At 44.4% G+C, this 19,906-nt stretch overlaps 1 protein-coding gene across 2 annotated transcripts in view; it reads right to left on the bottom strand.

Moving 5' to 3' along the window:
- Positions 1 to 19,906, bottom strand: part of CELF2 (CUGBP Elav-like family member 2) — a 527,561-nt gene that overhangs the window by 75,540 nt on the left and 432,115 nt on the right. For both annotated transcript variants that reach the window (XM_068560092.1, XM_068560100.1), the window contains one exon: positions 7,432 to 7,480. In XM_068560092.1, coding sequence (XP_068416193.1) covers positions 7,432 to 7,480 — 49 coding nt within the window. The remainder of the gene's footprint in view (positions 1 to 7,431; positions 7,481 to 19,906) is intronic.

Raw genomic sequence — 19,906 nt, 5'->3', positions numbered from 1 at the left:
TTGGGCGTGAGGGCAGCAACGTGCAAATTCTAACCTTGGAAGCTGTCATCGGGTAAAGACTAGGGAAGGTTTACCTCTGATGACCTGGGAGATTTTTTTCCCCTAAACTGACATGCTTGTGCTCAGGATAACTGGCCTATACTCAGCCTCAAAGGCACGATTATTATGGATTTCAAGACAGTGTTTGGAGCCGTTTGTAGGAGAGAGAGCAAAAGATAGTCTTAGAAGCCCTCAGGGAGAAGTCTTGCTTATTTCCCATGTTTCCTTTCAATCCATTTCTTAGAATTAAAAAAAAAAAAAGAAAGGAAGAAAGAAAGAAAGATAGCCGGCTACACCAGCACTTCAGAAAGTCCTAGCTTACGGGATCATTTTATATCTGTATTATAATCTTGTCATTGCTATTTAATTGGCTTTTATTTCTGTTTCTCTTACTCTTTTTCTGGACAGTAAGTGTCTCATTATCATTTAACTGGCAAGAGTGTATTCTAGACTTGCCAGGGCCAGTTGCTTCGGGTACCTAAGTCAGAATCCCTGCTCTGTGTCTTCCAGGAGCCGGGATGGAAGATCTATAATGGAACAGAGACTCGTTTACTCTGAAGCAGCTCTATCCAGCAGAACTCGGCGAGAAGGGAAAAGTTTGGTCTGTGATGTCCACCCCAGTCGTGAAAGCCATGTGTGGCCACTGAGCACTTGAAAGGTGGCTAGTGTGATCGAGAAAGTGAATGTTTCATGTGATGTAATTTCAACTAATTTAAAATTTAAAAGCTGCATGTGACCACCATATTGGACAAGGGTGGCGCTGAGGGGCTAAGAGCTCCTAGTTGTAGAATCCCAGGCCGGAAGTAAGAGACTTGAAAGACGTTTTGTCTGACTCTAAAGAGATGCCAAGGCCCAGCAGGGGGAAGGATCTGGCCAAGGATCATTCTACAAGGAGGCGGCCTACCCTGCACCAGGATCTGGTACCCTCTTCAGCCCAGGGTTCTGCTCACTCTCCTGAGTTTCTGGCGAGTCCAGAGGAGGCAGCTGAGGCTGGGAGGGTAGGGCAGTGCTGTGACTGGGAGACCCTGGTCCTCGTTCCAGTGCTGCCATGAAGGTGATGGGTGACCTTGGAAGACGACCTGACCCCTGTGGACCTCAGTCTTGTCATCCATAGAATGAAGGTTTCAACTTGATTCTTTTTCCTCTTCTCTTTCCTTTCTCTCTCTCTTAAGTGATGGAAGAAGGCAGCCTGGTTACATGCTTTGGCTGAATGAAGCACTTGAACATGGACTTCAGAACCCCTTCCTACCCAGCCTCTCTCTCCACACTGGTGGCGGCTCCCAAGACAACACAGAGAAACGAGGGCTCCGAAGAGTACAGGTTGAAAAGCACAATTCCACAATCCTTGTGAACTATGAATCGGGTACCAGAGTTTGAGAAAGGCTCGATGTTAGATATGGAACTCAAACCGGACTTTAAGAAGCACGCGCAGGGTCTGGACAGACTGGTACTGTGCTGGGGGCATCACATACTAACCGGACCAGGCGCAGAGTCAGGAACGAATAAGGACTGTCTTCGTGGTGGACGGAGGAAGGTAGCCTGATTGAAGCACAATGTGTACCGTTTTCTGCTTCGTCTGCAGAGAGGGGCTTGATGCAGAAGGAAGGTCACAGGTGGTCCAGGGCCACTGCCTGTGTTGAGCTTCCTCAAGGAGAAAGGGGGTGTCACTGGCTCTGATTCCTCAGCAGAGGCTGCTGAGGACCCCACTTGCTTTATGTAGATGAAGATTTTCAAATTTAAGAAGTCCTTCTTTCTCCTGTCAGAGTAAGTGGACTACCAATGATCTACTAGGAACTGGTGAAAGCACAGTAAGTTGAGGGCTGTGTTGGCACCGGGGTCTAAGCATCAGAAGCATCAGATGCCCCAGAAGAGGTGCTTTCTTTCCAACGGGAGCCTTTGACCTCCAGTGCGACGCCAGACTCCTCAGCATGCGAGGACTCCAGTGGCCCTGAGAGCACGTGGCATTCCCTCGAAGCAGAAGGGGAACGGATGGGACTGGCGGAAACGGGGCTGGGGAGGGAGGGAAAACTTGCAGCTGTAGTTCTTGCCCCCCGGCCCTGATCCCTTCCTGCCCTCATCTCTGGGACTGCTACCCCGAGGAAGCTATGGCTGATACCTTGATGAGTAGAAAAAAATTTCTGTTGTATTTCTTCTTATCCTGAAGAATCAGGTTTTCGTTCTTTCAAACAAAAGCAAAGGATAAAGTCCCAGTTGGTCCTTGGTTTCCCTGATAAACCTATAATGACGGTATTTAGCGAAGACAATTTTCAGGGTTTGAGCTTCAGGGTGCGGGATGCTATAGTCAACTAAATGCGCAGCTCCTGAGAAGCTCAAGTATGACTCTTTTCCTAAGATGGATTTACAAAAAATGGAAACCATTTATGAAGAAATCCTGACATCCTAGGCACAATGAAGGGGTAAACTCAGGCAGGGAAATGAAAGATAACTGTCACTTTTTTCAGTAACAAGTATTAGCTAAAAAGAAAAGAAAAGAAAATCTGCACCATCCATATGCTATTCAAAGTGCTAACTTCCTTCCCTGTGTGTGTGTGTGGGCACGTGTGTGCATGTATCAAGGAACCTGGATGTTGGCAACCTTCTGCAAGCCAAAGTAGCTCTGTGGTTTTAACAGTTGGGCCTTGTTTGCTTTAATGGCAAAATGGGAATAACTACAAATATCCAGCTTTCCTCTCAGTGAGTTTTCCTGATCTTCCAGTGAAAATTTTTATTCCTAGGATCCCCATTCTAAGGATCGCTAAACAGCTTTGTCAACATTTTAAATAAACTTAATTATCTTGAAATCACTTAACTTTTTCATCAATGTTTGATGAATTTCCTGGTGGGCTTTTCCTAAGTATTCACGGGCAGTTAAGTATCTCACCAGTTTTTTCAATCCACAAGAATGTCAATTGCTTAGATAAACCTACCATATTCACAGTATTCTGCTAAGTGCTTTAGGGGAACTAAAATAAATAAATAAATAAAAGATAAGGTGTTTGCCCTCTAAAGAAAAAGTCTGTTCTCCTTTAGGATAACCAATGAATGAATGAGGGGAAATACTCCATATACCACGTGGGCACAGGTGGGGTTGCTGCCATCAATAACAGTAGCAGAACTGAAAGTGGATTCATACCAGTGACCACTGCCAGCTCCCCTTCCGTGGTATAAATGAGAAGGGGTTAATATTAAATATAAGTGGGGACTCTTTTAAGTTCAGGGACTAGAAACTTCATTTTTTAAAACTCCCCTAATTGTAAGTCTGTGCTAACACACCGGTGTACAATCTGTCAAAGTCACACCTGGATTCGGGGCGGCCTGAATTAATTAACAACTTTTCAATGTGTTAGTGCTAACATATGGCATTTAATTATGGCCTCCGAATCCACGGGTCTCTCTACTTTGAATTTCAAAATGATTTCTTCATCTTCTAGTATATCAGCAAGTGACTGCACGGGAACACCCCGGATTCCTATCTCTACAGGCCTCGCTCTCCCCAGGATAACAACGTCTGGTCATCCTGACTCTTGTGAGCTCAGAACTTGGTGCACAGCCACTGGGGGTTTTAGAGGCCTTGAGGAAAGAGATGGGGGTGGGGTGCTTAAATGGCATTTCTGGATTCGAGGCTCTAAGGACCCTGACAAGCTGTGAGGTTGGAGGTTAAAGCAGGATGGACCTGATACTCTGCCTACAGAGTCAAAAATAATCCTTCAAGTCAGAAGTGTGACCTCACAGTGAACACTGGCTCCAGCCCCCGAGACCCCAAAAACAGAACCAAAGGCAACCGCCACGACTTCCTTGTCACCCACTGCTGGACCGACTTCAGATCCAGCAACTGCCTTTCACTTTCAATCTCGCACGGCTGGTTGCTTTTTCTGCACAGTGATGGAAGATTAAAAGCTGGAAAACAGGCCCTCCAATGGGAGAGAGAATGATAAAGAGTGACTAGGTGTGCGTGAGTGTGGCTGGTCCCTGAAATAATCCACGCCTCCTCCAATGCCCTTCCTGTACCATCCACTCAACTAGGTGTCAGGGAAAAATTACCAAAAAAGGTGGATGCTGTTGAAATCTGGGTGTATACTCAGTGTGCTCTTCTTAAAGTCCCTGACACTGTATTGCCAATCCAGAGGAGGATCTGTTTTTTGGATACCTGGCGCAGTAGAAGCATAAGAAATGGAAGATGCTAGGAGTTTACATAAATGTGCTAGAGGCTGCAGCTGAAATCAGAGCCATTGGAAGGGCAGGTTCTAGGAAGCCGTGCAGATTTCAGAAGCCCGTTCAGTAAGACAGTAAAGTGCAGGGCAGATATAGCAGACTAACATTTCTGGGCTTTGTCAGAATCCCTGCATGGATAAAAGCTTAAAAGAGTGATTGCTTTTCCGGAATGCGTTTGTCCATCGCTAATGAATCTGTGATGAGTCTTGCTCAGCAAATACGAAGTTCGGGAAATCTGAACACAATGATAATGAAGAGAGTAACTGTCTCACTGTGATGAGTCCTTTGTGTCATCCATAAATGTCAGCAAACTCAAAAAAAAGTGCAATTAGAGCTCGTTATATTTCTTTCACAGCCACAGGAGCTATTTCGAGCATCTGAGCCAAAGAAATCTTGGTGCTCTCTGAGCTGCAGAAACTATGCTTACCTGTTAAAAACGTCATGTGAAATCAGAAAAGGCTTGCAGCTTTCATCCCTGGCTTTGGGAAATGATACCTTTCTCCTGATTCTTCCAATCAGGTCCAAGGACAACCCTGAAGTCTGCTCATGGCTGTGCAAGGTGGGGGTCCGTCTGAGCCTCCGTGAAGAAGAGCTCTTTCAAAGCAGCTTTTGGTCCATTTACACTATTTGACTTTTTCTTTTTACTGGAAATTCAGAAAATGAAGGTAGATCTGCAAGCAAAGGGACAACTGGCCCAGCAAGAAGGTTTGGGGGTTTTCCTTTAGGTGTACAGATCTAAGCTTTGGCAGGAAGAGCCCAAGGCTGGAAGGGCTGGCCTCTGCTCTCAGGATGCACCAAAACAGCTACCTCAACTGGCTGGAGCTACGCCACCGATGTAGCAGACTGCACGCACGCTACGTGCCAGGTGTGACGCTAAGCTCTGCGGGTGCTAACTGCATGATGACTCTGTAAGGCGGGCCTTACAGGAAGAGCACAGACTAGGCTTCCGGAGCCCCTCTTACAGCGGGAGAGACGGAGGCTGGGTGAGTTTAGTAAAGAACTTGCTCAAGGTCACAGCCAGTAAATGCAGGGTCCGGGTCAAGTCCGGGCTCCTCAAAATAGATTTCACCTGCTACCCTGGGGCGCTTCCTGATAAATGGCATTTTAAGGTATTTGCTCATCTTAGTAAAACAGAGCCCAATCCTGCTTGGCTTTTGAGATCGTGCAACATGGGGTGTGCCCACGGCAGTTTGATTCTATTGCTGTGGTTTTAGATCCAAAGCAAACACTACCCTCAGTGTCCACAGGAGACAGAGGACAGCAAGGGCAGCTGACCATTCTGAGCCCTCCCGGCAGCTACCCTGCGGACAGTCAGGGTTCGCACCTGCACAGGAGAAAATGCAGAAGGAGAAACCCTTTCTCGGTTCAACTCTTCAGGTATTTTAAGTCAGACATTCCCAACTCGGTTCTCTCTTTTGTCACGTTTTTATCACTACGGCCTAAGGTTCAGACGAACCCCCTCCTGCAGACTTTGATCCCACGGCCTGTGTCCTGACATGGTTTGGAGAATTATGGGGCCAAAGGACAGAGAACATCTCCTGGTGGCTGGATGTGCCAGGATGACCTTCACTGATGGAATTCATCCCACAAATACTAGATCCATCCCGCCTCTCTCCCAGGAGGAAGAGAACAGATTGTAACACGCACTCCTGGAGCATATTGGCACAGGGAGATGGCCTTCTGCCTGGGCAGACACACTCGGCGAAGGCCCCTAAAGGCCAGGGAACACTGACCAACATCTTATAGAAGTGCTCGATCATTTACAAAGCACTGTCACAAACATCTTCTATGAGTCTTAAAAAAAAGCTCATCTATGAGAGGCAATTAGCATTATTCCCATCTTATGAATGAGGAGACTAAAGTCTGGTCTTTAAGTGATTATGAGATACTGAAACCAGTGACAATGAATGTGAGTTCCAGCAGGTAAGGGACAGTGTCTCTTGTGTCCTTTTCTTCTTCTTTTAAAAATTCACTGCTGCAGTCCCAGCTTCTGGCAACGTGCCTGGCACATAGTATGTAATCGATGAATAACTGTCAAGTACAGGAATGAGGTGACTGGACCAAGATCCCACAACAAGGCAGGGGTGGATTTTAGACCCTCTGACATTCAATGCCACGTCTGTGATAAAGTCCTGTAGGAACAAGGGAGTTAGATGTGCAGAGAAGTGTGTGGCTGGTGAGGGGATGGTGGGGAAGCACCAATATCTATTCTCCAACAGACACCACCGTACGATGTGGAATTTCTTTCGAAACTGTCTAGTGTGTGGGGCCGGAAAATGGGATGCACTACAATTAGCAAAAGAAAATACCTCGTGGAGAGATGCAGAGCCCCGCCATAATTTACATCTGCAGATGATGCAGATCTCTAAGTGTATGGCTTCTGCTCCATGACTAATTAACGAGGTGCAGAGCTGCCCGGAGGAAGGCGACCATGCTGACCATGTCAGTCTTGTGGGGCAGGAGAGGGCTGAGGTCTAGGAAGGCAGACGATTCCTTTAACATACAATGCAGCCAGTCCAAAGAACAAAACAGGGACAGAAGGTTTGCAGAAGTGGAAGCAAAAACTTCAGAGAGAAATGGGGTTAGCAACCCTCCGGTGTCTTGGAGAGGCAAGTCTCAATTATTTCACCGACCTCATCAAATGCGGTTTTTTTTTTTTTTTTTTTTTTTTTTTTTTTTGCACTGACTGTATATTTATTTAATCAGCCAACGGAATTCTGAATGAATGTGGATGCAAATGCATGGATACAAGCTGGAGAAAAGTGCAGTGAGACAGTCGCAAAGCCAGAGGACCAAAGGGAGGGGGGGAAAAAAGATAGCCTCATTCTTGGTGGGCGATGCCTTTCTCACTCACCTTCTCTGCATAATATAAGGTCACCCCTCCCCATCAGATGCCCAAGCTGCTGTCAGAGGAGGTAAACAATAGCCACAGGGTGGCCACACAGAGCAAGCCCCAAACAGGGACACAGAAAGCCGTTTCTTGTAGCATCTTCACAGGTCTTTACCCCAGAGATACAGGAGGCAGGAGAGCGAGGTACCCACCGTGATGGAGGTTTCCTGGGGCACATCTCTCTGCCTTCCCCAGAGAAACAGCAAGGGGGGCCAGCTCCTCCCGCCCCCCACCTCACGTCTTCACTTAAGGGAACAGACATTAAAAGGAAGACAGTCAGCACCACCTACCGTTTGATTTTTCACTGTCTGCAGGTTTCATCTGAATGGGATGATGCATCTAAAAATAGAAAAGTGAGAAAGTAAGGCAGATCGAACAAGTGTCCAACAGTCTCAGAAATCCCATGCTATTCAACGCGGCTACTGATATTGTTATAATGGCACGTAAACAATAACGAGACCTCTCACAGTTAAAATGAACTACCTTAAAATGCAAGCATGTGTTTGATGTTCAGCAATAGGATACATTTAAGTCCCGGGGCGCTGTGACATGGTATCTTAACACGTGGGCTTTGCAGTCAGGCTCAAGTTCAAAACCTGGTCCTGCTATTCAATATGGTTTCTGCCTGGATCTTACAGGTAATTCTGGTTCTGCCATTCATTACAACTACGTGACCTCGGGCAAGCGTCTTAACTTCTCTGAGCTTCAGTCTCCTCATCTGCGAGATGGAGGTGACACCTGCATAGTAGGGCCGCGAGAATTACCTGAGAAAATGCATGTGACGTGCTTAATGCATGGGGCATAGAAAAAAAAAAGTTATTGTTATCTTGTATTATTACAAATTAAAACACAGATGATCTGTTTTCCTTCTGGCTGTTCTATGTCTGCTGCATGGCTGTTTCTTAGAGTTCTGAGTAATTTGAAGGTCGACCAGTTGATTGATTGAGGCGCCATTATCCCATTTTTATTAAACACGAAGTGTGAAACAGGAATGCAGAGGCACCAAAAGAATGGAAGGAAGGAGAGAGGGAGGGAGGAGGAAAAACAAGAGTGAGGGGCTTATGATCACATTCAGTACATACGTAGGGGGAGAAAGCGCCTGAGACAAAGTGGAACCAAGATCCTGCATCACGGCAGAACGAGACGCTCTATGGTTCTTTAAACGATGCCAATCACATCGTTGTGCATGATCTGCAGATCTGCAGAGCACAGAAATCTGCCACCATTTCCAATTAAAATAAATTCCTCAAATGACTTCCATGGGTTCTCTTGCTTCATATTTCATCCTACCCCAAGGAACGTCGCAGCCACAGGGTAGATGGAATCAGTGGCTGTGCAAATGCTTTTATTATAATGGGCCCTATTCTCTCTGAACCTTTAATTTCCCCAGTGGACTTCCCTTACTTGCCAGCCACAGCTCTGGGCTTTATCTAATTGAAATGAAAGGGGAACGGTACTTGGCTCTGGCACTGAAATGATGGGAAACGATTATCAGGCGGTCGAGACCACGTGCACCTAATGACTGCCAGGGTCTTCAAAACACAAGAGGAAGAGGTAAGAGGGAGCAGTATCAGGGGACAAGAGGCTAAATAATTCAGAGCTGCTTCGTTTATTCTCAAAGGCAAGATGCTCTTATGCACAGAACATGGGCCTGGAGTTGTGGGGTCTACTTGTATTCCCACTCTACTCATTCACATGCTCAATTTGTAGAGAAGAGACTAGCATGAGAATGGAATGCTTAGGAGTCAGTAAGTAGACCTGCCTTTTAAGAAAAGGTGCTGTGGGAGCCCAGGGGAGCAGATAACTTCATTCTGCCTGGTGAGGGAGGTGGGGGGATTTGTGGCAAAGGGCCCATCTGCTTCGAGTCCTAAAGGCTGGTTGGACTTGCCAGCAGAGGAAGGGGGTGGCTCTTGAAACGAATGGACAACCCCACACAAGGACACGGTGGTGAGAAAGCCCTCAGTCCTCCTGGAGGGAGTCCACAGTATGAGGGTGGAAGGCACGAGAAGGGGCTGCCAGGGCAGCCAGCATCCAGGCCTTAGAGGAACCCACGTGCTAAGGAGCTGAAACCTCCTCTAAAAGTCAACGATCAGGCATAGAATATTTAAGGAGCAAGGCAATGAGGTCCCATTTGCGTCCTTGAAAAGTCATTTTTGGCTGCAATGTGGAGGATGGATGGTAGAAGAGAGACACAGGAGGCAGGGAGAACAGTTAAGAGGCTACTGCAACAGCCCACGTAAAGCGGGGAAGGTCTAAACCTCAGAGGTAACTGGCTGGTTGTAGGGATGAGGGGGCAGCGGAACCCCAGGCCAGAACAACTAAATGTGTGGTGGGATCACCGTTATTCATTTCACTTTTGTGTCCTATATATAACTGCCTAAATAGGGAAAACATGAGAAAGCAGTTTGGGGAGGGGGTGTAGAGACTGATGGGCACAGGTCAGGACATGCTGCGTTTGGGGTGAAGTTGGAAATGTGGGTCTCGAGCTGTTGGGACAGCTCTGGGAGGTGGCGGAAGCCCCAGGCGTGGCTGAAACTGTCCAGAGAGGGAAATGCAGAGTGAAGAGAGACAAGAGCCAGGGGCAGAACTCTGGAGAACAGCCAGGAAGAGGAGCCTAAGAGGGACAGAGCAAAGGGCCATCCAGAGAAGCAGGAGCAGAACAGCTGGCCCCACTGGAGCCACGCAGGGAGTTTCAAGAACAAGGCGATGGTCAGAGCAAGTGCTCTCAGACGCTACGATGAAAACGCCCCAGTACCCTTCTGGGTTTGGCAATACAAAAAAAAAATTTTTTTTTTTTTTTAAGGGAATTTATCAAAACAGTTTCTGCGGGGTGGTAGGGGCCAGAATGCCAGCTTGTAGGCAGCGGGAGAGTAACAGGAAAGGTAACAGTTGATATGAGAAATGCAGACAACTATTTCAAGAAGATTAGCTCTAAGTGGGGAAGACAGGAGGCTCGGTAGAGGATGGGGGAGGAGGATGGGGCTGGGGTCTCTCCTTTCCAGATAGGAAAGACTTGTAACAGGTCAATGAGCTGAAAAGACTCAAATGAGATTCACAGGTTCAAGGGATAGGAGACAAGAGATAAGTGTACCAACGTTATGTATAGGACACAAAAATGAAATGAAGGACTCTTGCCCTTGGGAAGATGCCGACCCAACATGGTCGTTGATAGGCACATATATAAAGGAGAAAAGATGGTGACCAGCATCAGAAAAGCAGCACAGAGAGAGTGCCGTGAGCATTCAGATCCATCTGTGACGCGCACGGAGGTCTGGAGGAGGAAATCTGGGAGCAGTAAGGACAGAATCATTCGACTCTAAAGCTGCAAAGGGCCCTGGGAATCATTTCATCCAATGTTCTCAATGTATAGGTCTGAAGGGAATAAGTGACTTCACTAAGGACACACAGATGCTTAATGACAGAGTTGGGATCAGAAATCTAAGCTCCCTACTCTTAATCCAGTGCCGATTCCCCCAAAGCACATTGCTTCCCCCCAAAATGCCCAACACGGGATTTGGACTTATGAGCCTATGATGCTGAACTGCAGGCTTCACTCACTGCAGGCACCAGACAGACACTCAGTTGAAGGCGCCAGCAATATCCCCTTGGGTGAAAGTAATCTTCCTCTGCCCTCGCATCATGCTTTATCTACGGAGCTTTAAGACGGGTATTGCACGAAGACCTGACTCTGGGTTTTCCTGCTGCTGCTGAGAGAATTAGCTCTGATTCTGACCTAAGACTATCCGGAAGGCTCAGGAATGTAGCAGTGGTAGCTACAGCCACTGCCGACTTGAACTTGGTTTCGGTCTTTCTGGGGCTCTGAAGGGGAAAAAAGTCAACCTCACAGAGATCTGGGTTGTCAGACCAAGGTGAATTCTGAATGCGTGGTCACCCTACTCCAGCGATGTTCTGAAGACAATTTAGATAATGCATGTAAAGCGCCGTGACCTTCTTGGAGAGAGGTATTCAATCAGGACTGTATTAAGAATGGCTCATTACCACGAACAGTTCATTTGAGTTACAAATTCCTGATCAGATACAGGATGTAAATGTCAAGGAAGACAAAAAAAAAAAACACATGGTTTGGAGGAGTCGTTCTCATAATGTGTGTCACTTCCTCAAAGTCTCATGATTCCAAGAACTTTGGGAGATTTGTTGAGCGGAGTAGGGAAGTTATTGTAAAGGAAGGGGTATTCTAGTTTAAACTTTCAAATTATAATACAGGGATTCTTTCCCTGTCACAGGAAATGATGTCAAAGATTTGACCCAGTAGGATGCTAAGACCACTCACACATTCGCTTATTTCTGCTTTGACCAGATGATCTGTTACATGGTGGGAATAATGGGTGAAAAAGAGTTCTGGTCATGATGGAGTATGTAATGTAAGGATGAGACAGACAGACCAGCCGTTTCCCACATGCAGTGTGGGAACTCAGAAGAGACACACCCCACACAGTCAAAGGAACGGCAAGAAGGCATCTCAGTTGAAACCACGGTCAAGTTAGATCTTGAAGGGACCCTAACGCTAACCAGGACTTGAGTGAAGGGCATTTCAGGGAAGGAACAACAAATCTGAAGGAACAGAGTAAGAGAAACTAAGTCATATTGTTCCTGAAGAATGATGATGGGACATTCTAACCAACAGAGGAAGCAATCGATGTCACCAGAGATCATTCACCAAACACAACGTAACTGAAGCATGACAAGACCAACAGTGAGGGATACATTCCTGGATCGGAGAAGTTCAAGTACAGGGAAAACAATGCACATCTCAGCCCTGAATCAAAACTGCCCTGGACTGGCAGCCAGAGGCTCATCGCCTTCCTCAAGGACTGAAGGTGACCCCCACGGCATCAAGAACCGAAGCTTGTCAACAGTGCTTCTGTCATGACGGGGAACTGGCGCCTCCAATACCAGAGCTGGAGGGGCCGGAGGTCAGAGGTCTGCACTGTGCTCTGCACTGGGGAGGGTCCCAGGCGATGGCAGCAACAGGAGGAAGGGCCCGATAACTTAGCCGTCACCCTTCCAATCTCTTAACGTCCCACCAGTTGCAAGGGAACCTCAGAGTTGAGGGTTGGGGCTGGACCCCTCCTCCTTCTGTCTATGGCGCGTGAGCACATCCTCTTCAAGAATTCTCCCAAGGAGTCTCCTGAGAGGCATGTTATTTTTTAAATTAATTTTTATTGGAGTATAGTTGATTTACAATGTTGTGTTAGTTTCAGGTGTACAGCAAAGTGAATCAGCTATACATATATGTATATCCACTCTTTTTTAGATTCCTTTCCCATATAGGTCATTACAGAGCACTGAGTAGAGTTCCCTGTGCTATACAGTAGGTCCTTATTAGTGATCTATTTTATATATAGTAGTGTATATATGTCAATCCCAATCTCCCAATTTATCCCCACCCCTGCTTTTCCCCTTGGTAACCATAAGTTTGTTTTCTACATCTATACCTCTGTTTTGTAGGTAAGTTAATTTGTACCTTTTTTTTTTTTTAGATTCCACATATAAGTGATATCACATGATATTTGTCTTTCTCTGACTTACTTCACTCAGTATGACAATCTCTAGGTCCATCCATGTCTCTGCAAATGGCAGTATTTCATTCTTTTTTATGGCTGAGTAATATTCCATTGTATGTATGTTAAGAGGCATGTTAATTATACTGAGGCTGCATTATTAAGGCAGTTAATTATACTGATACTGTTTAACTCCAGCCATCACCAATGGATGAGTTAACCACCTTTAACGTGAGACTCCATCATCACACTGGATCAGCTGGGTCTGAAAAAACCTTCACTGGTCTGTATTGTCATGATTTGTCTACTTGGTCAGAGGAGTCTAGGCATTTTATAACCTCCGGCCTGTGACACTGACAGGGTAGCTTCCCTGAGGGCTGGAGGAACAGCAGCAGTGAGTCTAAGACTTGAGTTCAGCTCAGCTGCCCTTGGAGCGAACTTCGACCACAACAGGGCTCTGCTTGTCTCACACCACCAGGCTCCCCTGTGGCAGAGGGCCTGTCCCAGGGAGGCAAAATCAAGTGCTTTGGAAACAGATCCTGGTTCCTGGCAGTGCATTTGACTTAACAGAGTTCATCAAGTTTACGACTCAATGAAGAAAGCCTTCCAAACCCATTTCCTTGAAGATTTCTTTGTACGTGAATTTCTTTTGCATTTTATTACAGAACAATGACATCTTGCCTCCTGTTCAATAGTAAGGTACTGGGTAACTTGTTGGTTTCTATTTAGCCCTACTTATTTAAAGGCAAGTGAAATCTATAAAATAGATAAACAACAAGGATTTACTGTAGAGCACAGGGAACTATATTCAATATTTTGCAATAAATTATAATGGAAAAGAATAAAAAAAGGAATATAAATACATACATATATATGTATAACCAAATCACTTTGCTATACACCTGAAACTAACGTAATATTGTAAATCAACTACACTTCAATTAAACAAACAAAAAGCAAAGGAAATCTAATGAAAGGGGGAATTGCAAGAGCTCCCTCCCCCTGGGGCGGGTACTGGAGTCAAGCAGCTTCTGGAAAAATCGGTGGTTTACTTCCGCTTACATCTGTGTATTCAGATTCGATCACATGCTTAGGGCACTGTGACTGCAGCCCACTGAGCTGCCGTTTCTCGGGGGTCTGATTAGGGTCTCACCATATGCAGGCCACTCCTCTCTGGCTTGGGCTGGTTTTCATCCCACACCTCCTCTCTCGTGGGAAGCTGTGAGTGTCAGAAGGCGCCAGCCTCCAGTACCAAGCCTCACCCTTTATCCTGCCTCCTAATGATGAGTGAGTGGCCTCTGGCCCTTTTTCTGCTTCTCCGCCACATACACATGGGGTCCCAGAATTGAGTTCCCCTATTGCTGACGGGACCTGCTGCTCCTCACTCCCGAATGCGTTTACCTTGGATGTGTGACCCGGGGGCCCAGCTGTGGCTCAAGGAAATGAAGGTGAGGACACAGCTGTGGGGCAAAGGCATCCCCCAAAGCCTGTGGGGGTGACAGCACGTGGAGGGAGCTGCAGAGGCCCCGTTACGAGTCCCATCACATCCCAGCGACAGAGACGCTGCTGGGCCACAAGCACCAGCATCCACGAATCAGGTTCTCTGGAGTCGCACAGTCTACCAAGTCAGCGTGATTTCTCCACATCTCTCTGCCTTAATCCTGTGATGGTTACGGGGGCGATTCTGAGTTGAAATAGGCAGTGTTAAGCCAGGTGGAGGCCGGAAGATAGAAGACCTGGGTGAAGGTGAGTTGGCTGGTTTCTCACACCCAGGAGAACGCATGTTGAAACTTGTTTAACTCCAGCCATCACCGATGGATGAGTTAACCACCTTTAACCACATGAGACTCAATAAAAACATGCCATTTTCAACCTGAAATGGGTTTTACAGCGTCACTGTTACGCCTATCATTATTAAACCCATCCTGACACCTAGAAAGCGCAGCCGTGATGGCACATGCTATAAGCTTACTGCCCATAAAATATTTAAAGGGAGAAACAGAGCGGGGAGGGAAGAAGTGGATGCATGAAAGAGCCACACGCCAACCAAATGAGAAAATGAACGGACTCCAGCCAGGAGAGACGAACTGGGATTTTCCTTTTGCTCGCTGACAATGCAGATGTGACTCCTGCAGAAGATACTTGGTATCCTGTTGGAGAGTGGACTGTGCGATACCAAAGGCACCCATGCTTCCTGAATTCTTCTCAAACAAGCTTTGTAAATGGGCAAAAATAAGTTTCAAAAGAACTGCCACCAACTGGATGCACGCCATCCCCCAGAAGGAAAGTGTGCGTCTTGTCAAGGGATCTTCTATGACCATAAGGTACTCCCAGGGCTACAGAGGCTCCCCTACCTCTCTAGGTAGGAGATTCTGCCATTTCCGTCACTGTCTTTTATGCTCCGCGTAAAGGAGACTGGGAAGAAACAAAGGGAGTTTTAGGAATGTTGACTTATCAGTACTGAATAAGGACTTTTGAATTTCTCTGATTTTTGAAAATGGTGACATCGCTAAACTTGCAAAAGCATCTTTAATAGAGTGATGCCTCTGTATGAATAGAGATGACAAAAGTCATGTGTTGGATGGGTTTAGACCAGCTTTTATCATCAGGACGAAGCTGGTTTTGGAGCTCGCTGCCATACTTGTTAAGTGAAGTGGAGAATTTAGGCAATTTTGGTGAAAACTGAGGAACTCTTCCCTGTGCTCTCAATTTTCCTGTGCTAAATAAGCACTGCTGTAGGCTCTTTATGTATGCTAACTAATTTAACTCTCACAACAGCCCTGAGATAGATGTGAATGAGGAACTTAAGGGGTGGGGGAAGGTGGGGGGAGAGGGAAAGAAGGAGGGAGACAGAGAGAGATTAAAGAACTTGGCTAAGGCATACAGGAAGTCAGCAGTGGAGCCGGGATTCATGGGACTGTCTCGGGCTGGAGCATAAACCCCCAGCCACTCCTCCATACCGACCCTACCCCTAGCATATCCAGACAGCTGTGCTGTGAAATGGTGGTTTCTAAGAACCAAGAGCGTTACCAAAATTCCTTTTCCATACTAGACATAATGACTATCTCAATCTATAGGGTACTTTTCAATTAGAAACTTATACATGAATGTGTGTAGCATACGTGTGTACGTGTATATATATGTTTTTATGTATTTCACTTGCACAGATGAAATACATATTTTAAAAGCTTATTTAAATGAAAAAACAATAAAAAGAAACCCAGTTCACCTATTTTTCCCACCCCTCATCCCCTGCCTCTGGAAACCACCTATCTATTCTCTGTATCTATGAGCTTTTTTTTTTTTTTTTTAATTTTTAGATTTCACATATAAGGGAGATCATACAGTATTTGTCTTTGTCTGACTTATTTCACTTAGCATAATATCTTCAGGGTCCATCATGTTGCCCAAAGGCAAGATTTCATTTTTTTAATGGCTGAATAATATTTCATTATATGGTATATGTGTGTGTGTGTGTGTGTGTGTGTGTGTGTATATACACACACACACACACACACACACATACATATACATACATACATATTTATATATGAAACAACTTCTTTATCCATTCATCCACCCAACCCTTAGGTTGCTTCCGTATCTTGGCTACTGTAACTAATGCTGCAGTGAACATGGGGGTGCAGGTATCTTTTTCGAGTTAATGTTTTTGTTTCTTTCAGATAAATACCTAGAAGTAGAATTGATGTATCATATGGTAGTTCTATTTTTAATTTTTTGAGGAACCTCCACACTATTTTTCATAGTGGCTGCACATAGTGGCTGCATCAATTCACATTCCCACCAACAGTGGACAAAGGTTCCCTTTTTTCCACATCCTCACCAACACTTGTTATTTCTTGTTTTTTTAGTAAGAGCCATTCTAACAGGTGAGGTGATAGCTCACTGTGGTTTTGATTTGCAATTCCCTGAAGAACAGTGATGCTGAGTATCTTTTCATGTGCCTGTTGGCCATCTGTATGTCTTCTTAGGAAAAATGTCTATTCAGATCTTCTGGCCATTTTTTAATCAGATTTTTTTTTTTTTGCTACTGAGTTTATGAGTTCTCTGTATATTCTGGATATTAATCCCTTGGATATATGATTTGCAAATATTTTCTTCCATTCAGTAGGCTGCCTTTTTGTTTTGTTGATAGTTTCCTTTGCTGTGCAGAAGCTTTTCAGTGTGATGTAGGCTCACTCATTTATTTTTGCTTTTCTTGCCTTTGCTTTTGGTGTCAGTATCCAAAAAATCATCAAGAGCTATGTCAAGGAGCTTGCTACCTATGTTTTCTTCTAGGAGTTTTATAGTTTCAGGCCTTATGTTAAAATCTTTAATCCATTTCGTTAATTTCTGTGTATGGTGTAAGATGATGGTCTAGTTTCAGTTTTGGCATGTGGCTGTCCAGTTTTCCCAACACCATTTATTGAAGAGATTGTCCTTTCCCCATTGTATATTCTTGGCTCCTCTGTTGTAAATTAATTGACCATATATGTGTGGGTTTATTTCTGGAGTCTCTATTCTGTTCCACTGATCTATGTGTCTGTTTTTATGCCAATCCCATACTCTTTTGATTACTACAGCTTTGTAATATACTTTGAAATAAGGGGCATGTTGCCTCCAGCTTTGTTCTTTCTCAAGATTGCTTTGCCTATTTGGGGTCTTTTGTGGTTCCATACAAATTTTAAGACTGTTTGTTCTGTTTCTGTGAAAATTATCATTGGAATTTTGATAGGGATTGCACTGAATCTGTAGATTGCCTTGGGTAGTATGGACATTTTAACAATATTAATTCTTCCAATCCATGAGCACAGAATACCTTTCTATTTATTTGTGTCTTCTTCCATTTCTTTCATTAATGTCCTGTAGTTTTCTATATACAGGTCTTTCACCTCCTTGGTTAAATTTATTACTAGGTATTTTATTATTTTTGATGCAACTGTAAATGGGACTGTTTTCTTAACTTCTCTTTCTGATATTTCATTACTAGTGAAGAGAAACACCACAGATTATTGTGTATTCATTTTGAATCCTGCAACTTTACTGATTTTGCTCATTAGACCTAGCAGTTTTTTGATGGAGTCCAGGGTTTTCTCTATGTAATACCATATCATTTGCAAATAGTAAGAGTTTTTATGAAAAGAATGAAGATAACTTAAGGGACTTACAGGATAACAAAAGGACTAACATTCACATTCTAGGTGATCCCAGAAGGAGAACAGAGAGACAAAGGGGAAGAATTATTATTTAAAGAAATAATGGCTAAAAGCTTCCCTAACCTGGGGATGGAAATAGACATCCAGATCCAGGAAGCCCGGAGAGCTGCAAATAAGATTAACTCAAAGAGAGCCACACAAAGGCACGTTATAATTAAAATGTCAAAAGTTAAAGACAAGGAGAGGGCTTCCCTGGTGGCGCAGTGGTTAAGAATCTGCCTGCCAATGCAGGGGACACAGGTTCGAGCCCTGATCTGGGAAGATCCCACATGCCGCGGAGCAGCTAAGCCCGTGAGCCACAACTACTGAGCCTGCGCGTCTGGAGCCTGTGCTCCGCAACAAGAGAGGCCGCGATAGTGAGAGGCCCGCGCACCGCGATGAAGAGTGGCCCCCGCTCGCCGCAACTGGAGAAAGCCCTCACACAGAAACGAAGACCCAACACAGCCAAAAATAAAAAAAAAAAAAAAAAAAAAAAAAAGTTAAAGACAAGGAGAGACTATTAAAAGCAGCAAGAGAAAAACAACTTGTTACGTACAAGGGAGCCCCCATAAGACTATCAGCAGACTTTTCAGCAGAAACATTGCAGGCCATAAGTGAGTGGCACAATATATTCAAAGTGATGAGAGGAAAAACAAAAACAAAAACAAAAAAACTTCCAACCAAGACTACTCAACCCAGTAAAGTTAACATTCAGAATTGAAACAGAGATAAAGAATTTTCCAGACAAGCAGAAACCAACTGAATTCAACAATACATTAAAAAGGTCATACACCATGATCAAATGGGATTTATTCCAGGGATGCAAGGATGGTTCAACATCCACAAATCAGTCAATGTGATACACCGTATTAACAAAAATGAAGGGTAAAAATCGTATGATCACCTCAGTAGATGCAGAAAAAGTATTTGACAAAATTCAACATCCATTTATGATAAAAAAAACCTCTCAATAATGTGGGAATGCACCTCAATATAATAAAGGCCATACATGACAAGCCCACAGGTAACATCATACTAAACAGTGAAAGACGGAAAGCCTTTCCTCTAAGGTCAGGAACAAGACAAGGATGCTCACTCTTGCCACTTTCATTCAACATAGTAATGGAAGTCCTGGCAAGAGAAATGAGGCAAGAAAAAGAAACAGATGACATCCAGATTGGAAAAGAGGAAGTAAAATATTTTAAATTAGCCTCAGAACAAAAAAGATTGTCTAGATTTTCTCTATGAAAAAGGAAGGAAAGAAAACTTACAAGCCTGCCACGATTCAAAGAAAAAACAGCCTTATATCTGTATTAGGAAAGTATAGCTCCAATCTAAGTGCCATTTGACCACAAGGGAACTATATGCGCTAATCCAGAGAGATTAAATGCTAGTTCTTCTACAATCCCTTCAGGCCATTTAAAATAGACGTGCAAAATGGAATTAGGACTCTGAGGTCTGTTTCATGGGCCAAGTTACCCAAAATGTTCTATACCTATGTTGATGAGAAACAAATTGATAACCAGCAAAATTAGCTGTCAGTTATTCTACAAGAGGAGAATAATAGTTTTGAATCACTGACATTAATTGATGCTACATTTTGTGGTTTCTTCACAAACTGTTAGTGCAAAAAAGTACACTGGAATCTATAAAATGAATCAAAGTGTAGACCACTTATTGGATAAGTCAGCATTTACAACAATAGGCATTGGTATTTGGCTTTATGCTAACTGACTGGATTGTACAATGCCTGTTTATTTGAATACTGCTTTGGAAATTCTGGATGACACTGAGTAGGACAGTTGCCTTCTGAAGGTGCAGATTCCTTGGTGGAAGCAGTGTATGGGATTCATCTATGCCTTGAGTCACAGTACTATTCCAAATTGCTCCTTTGTGCATCTCTATTAACTAAGTTAACAGAGTACGTGCACAGGAAACTTTCAACCAATATTTGCTGACGTATATTTTTATAAAAGTGACCAAAGCAAAGAATAAAAGGGGATTTGAATATGACAATAACAAAGAAACCTAAGTGATCCTTTATCTTC

Source organism: Eschrichtius robustus, chromosome 1 (assembly GCF_028021215.1).
Source record: "Eschrichtius robustus isolate mEscRob2 chromosome 1, mEscRob2.pri, whole genome shotgun sequence".
In the NCBI taxonomy this organism is placed as follows: domain Eukaryota; kingdom Metazoa; phylum Chordata; class Mammalia; order Artiodactyla; family Eschrichtiidae; genus Eschrichtius; species Eschrichtius robustus.
Note: the sequence above shows the minus strand (reverse complement) of the source record. Positions and strands in the feature narration are given on the sequence as shown.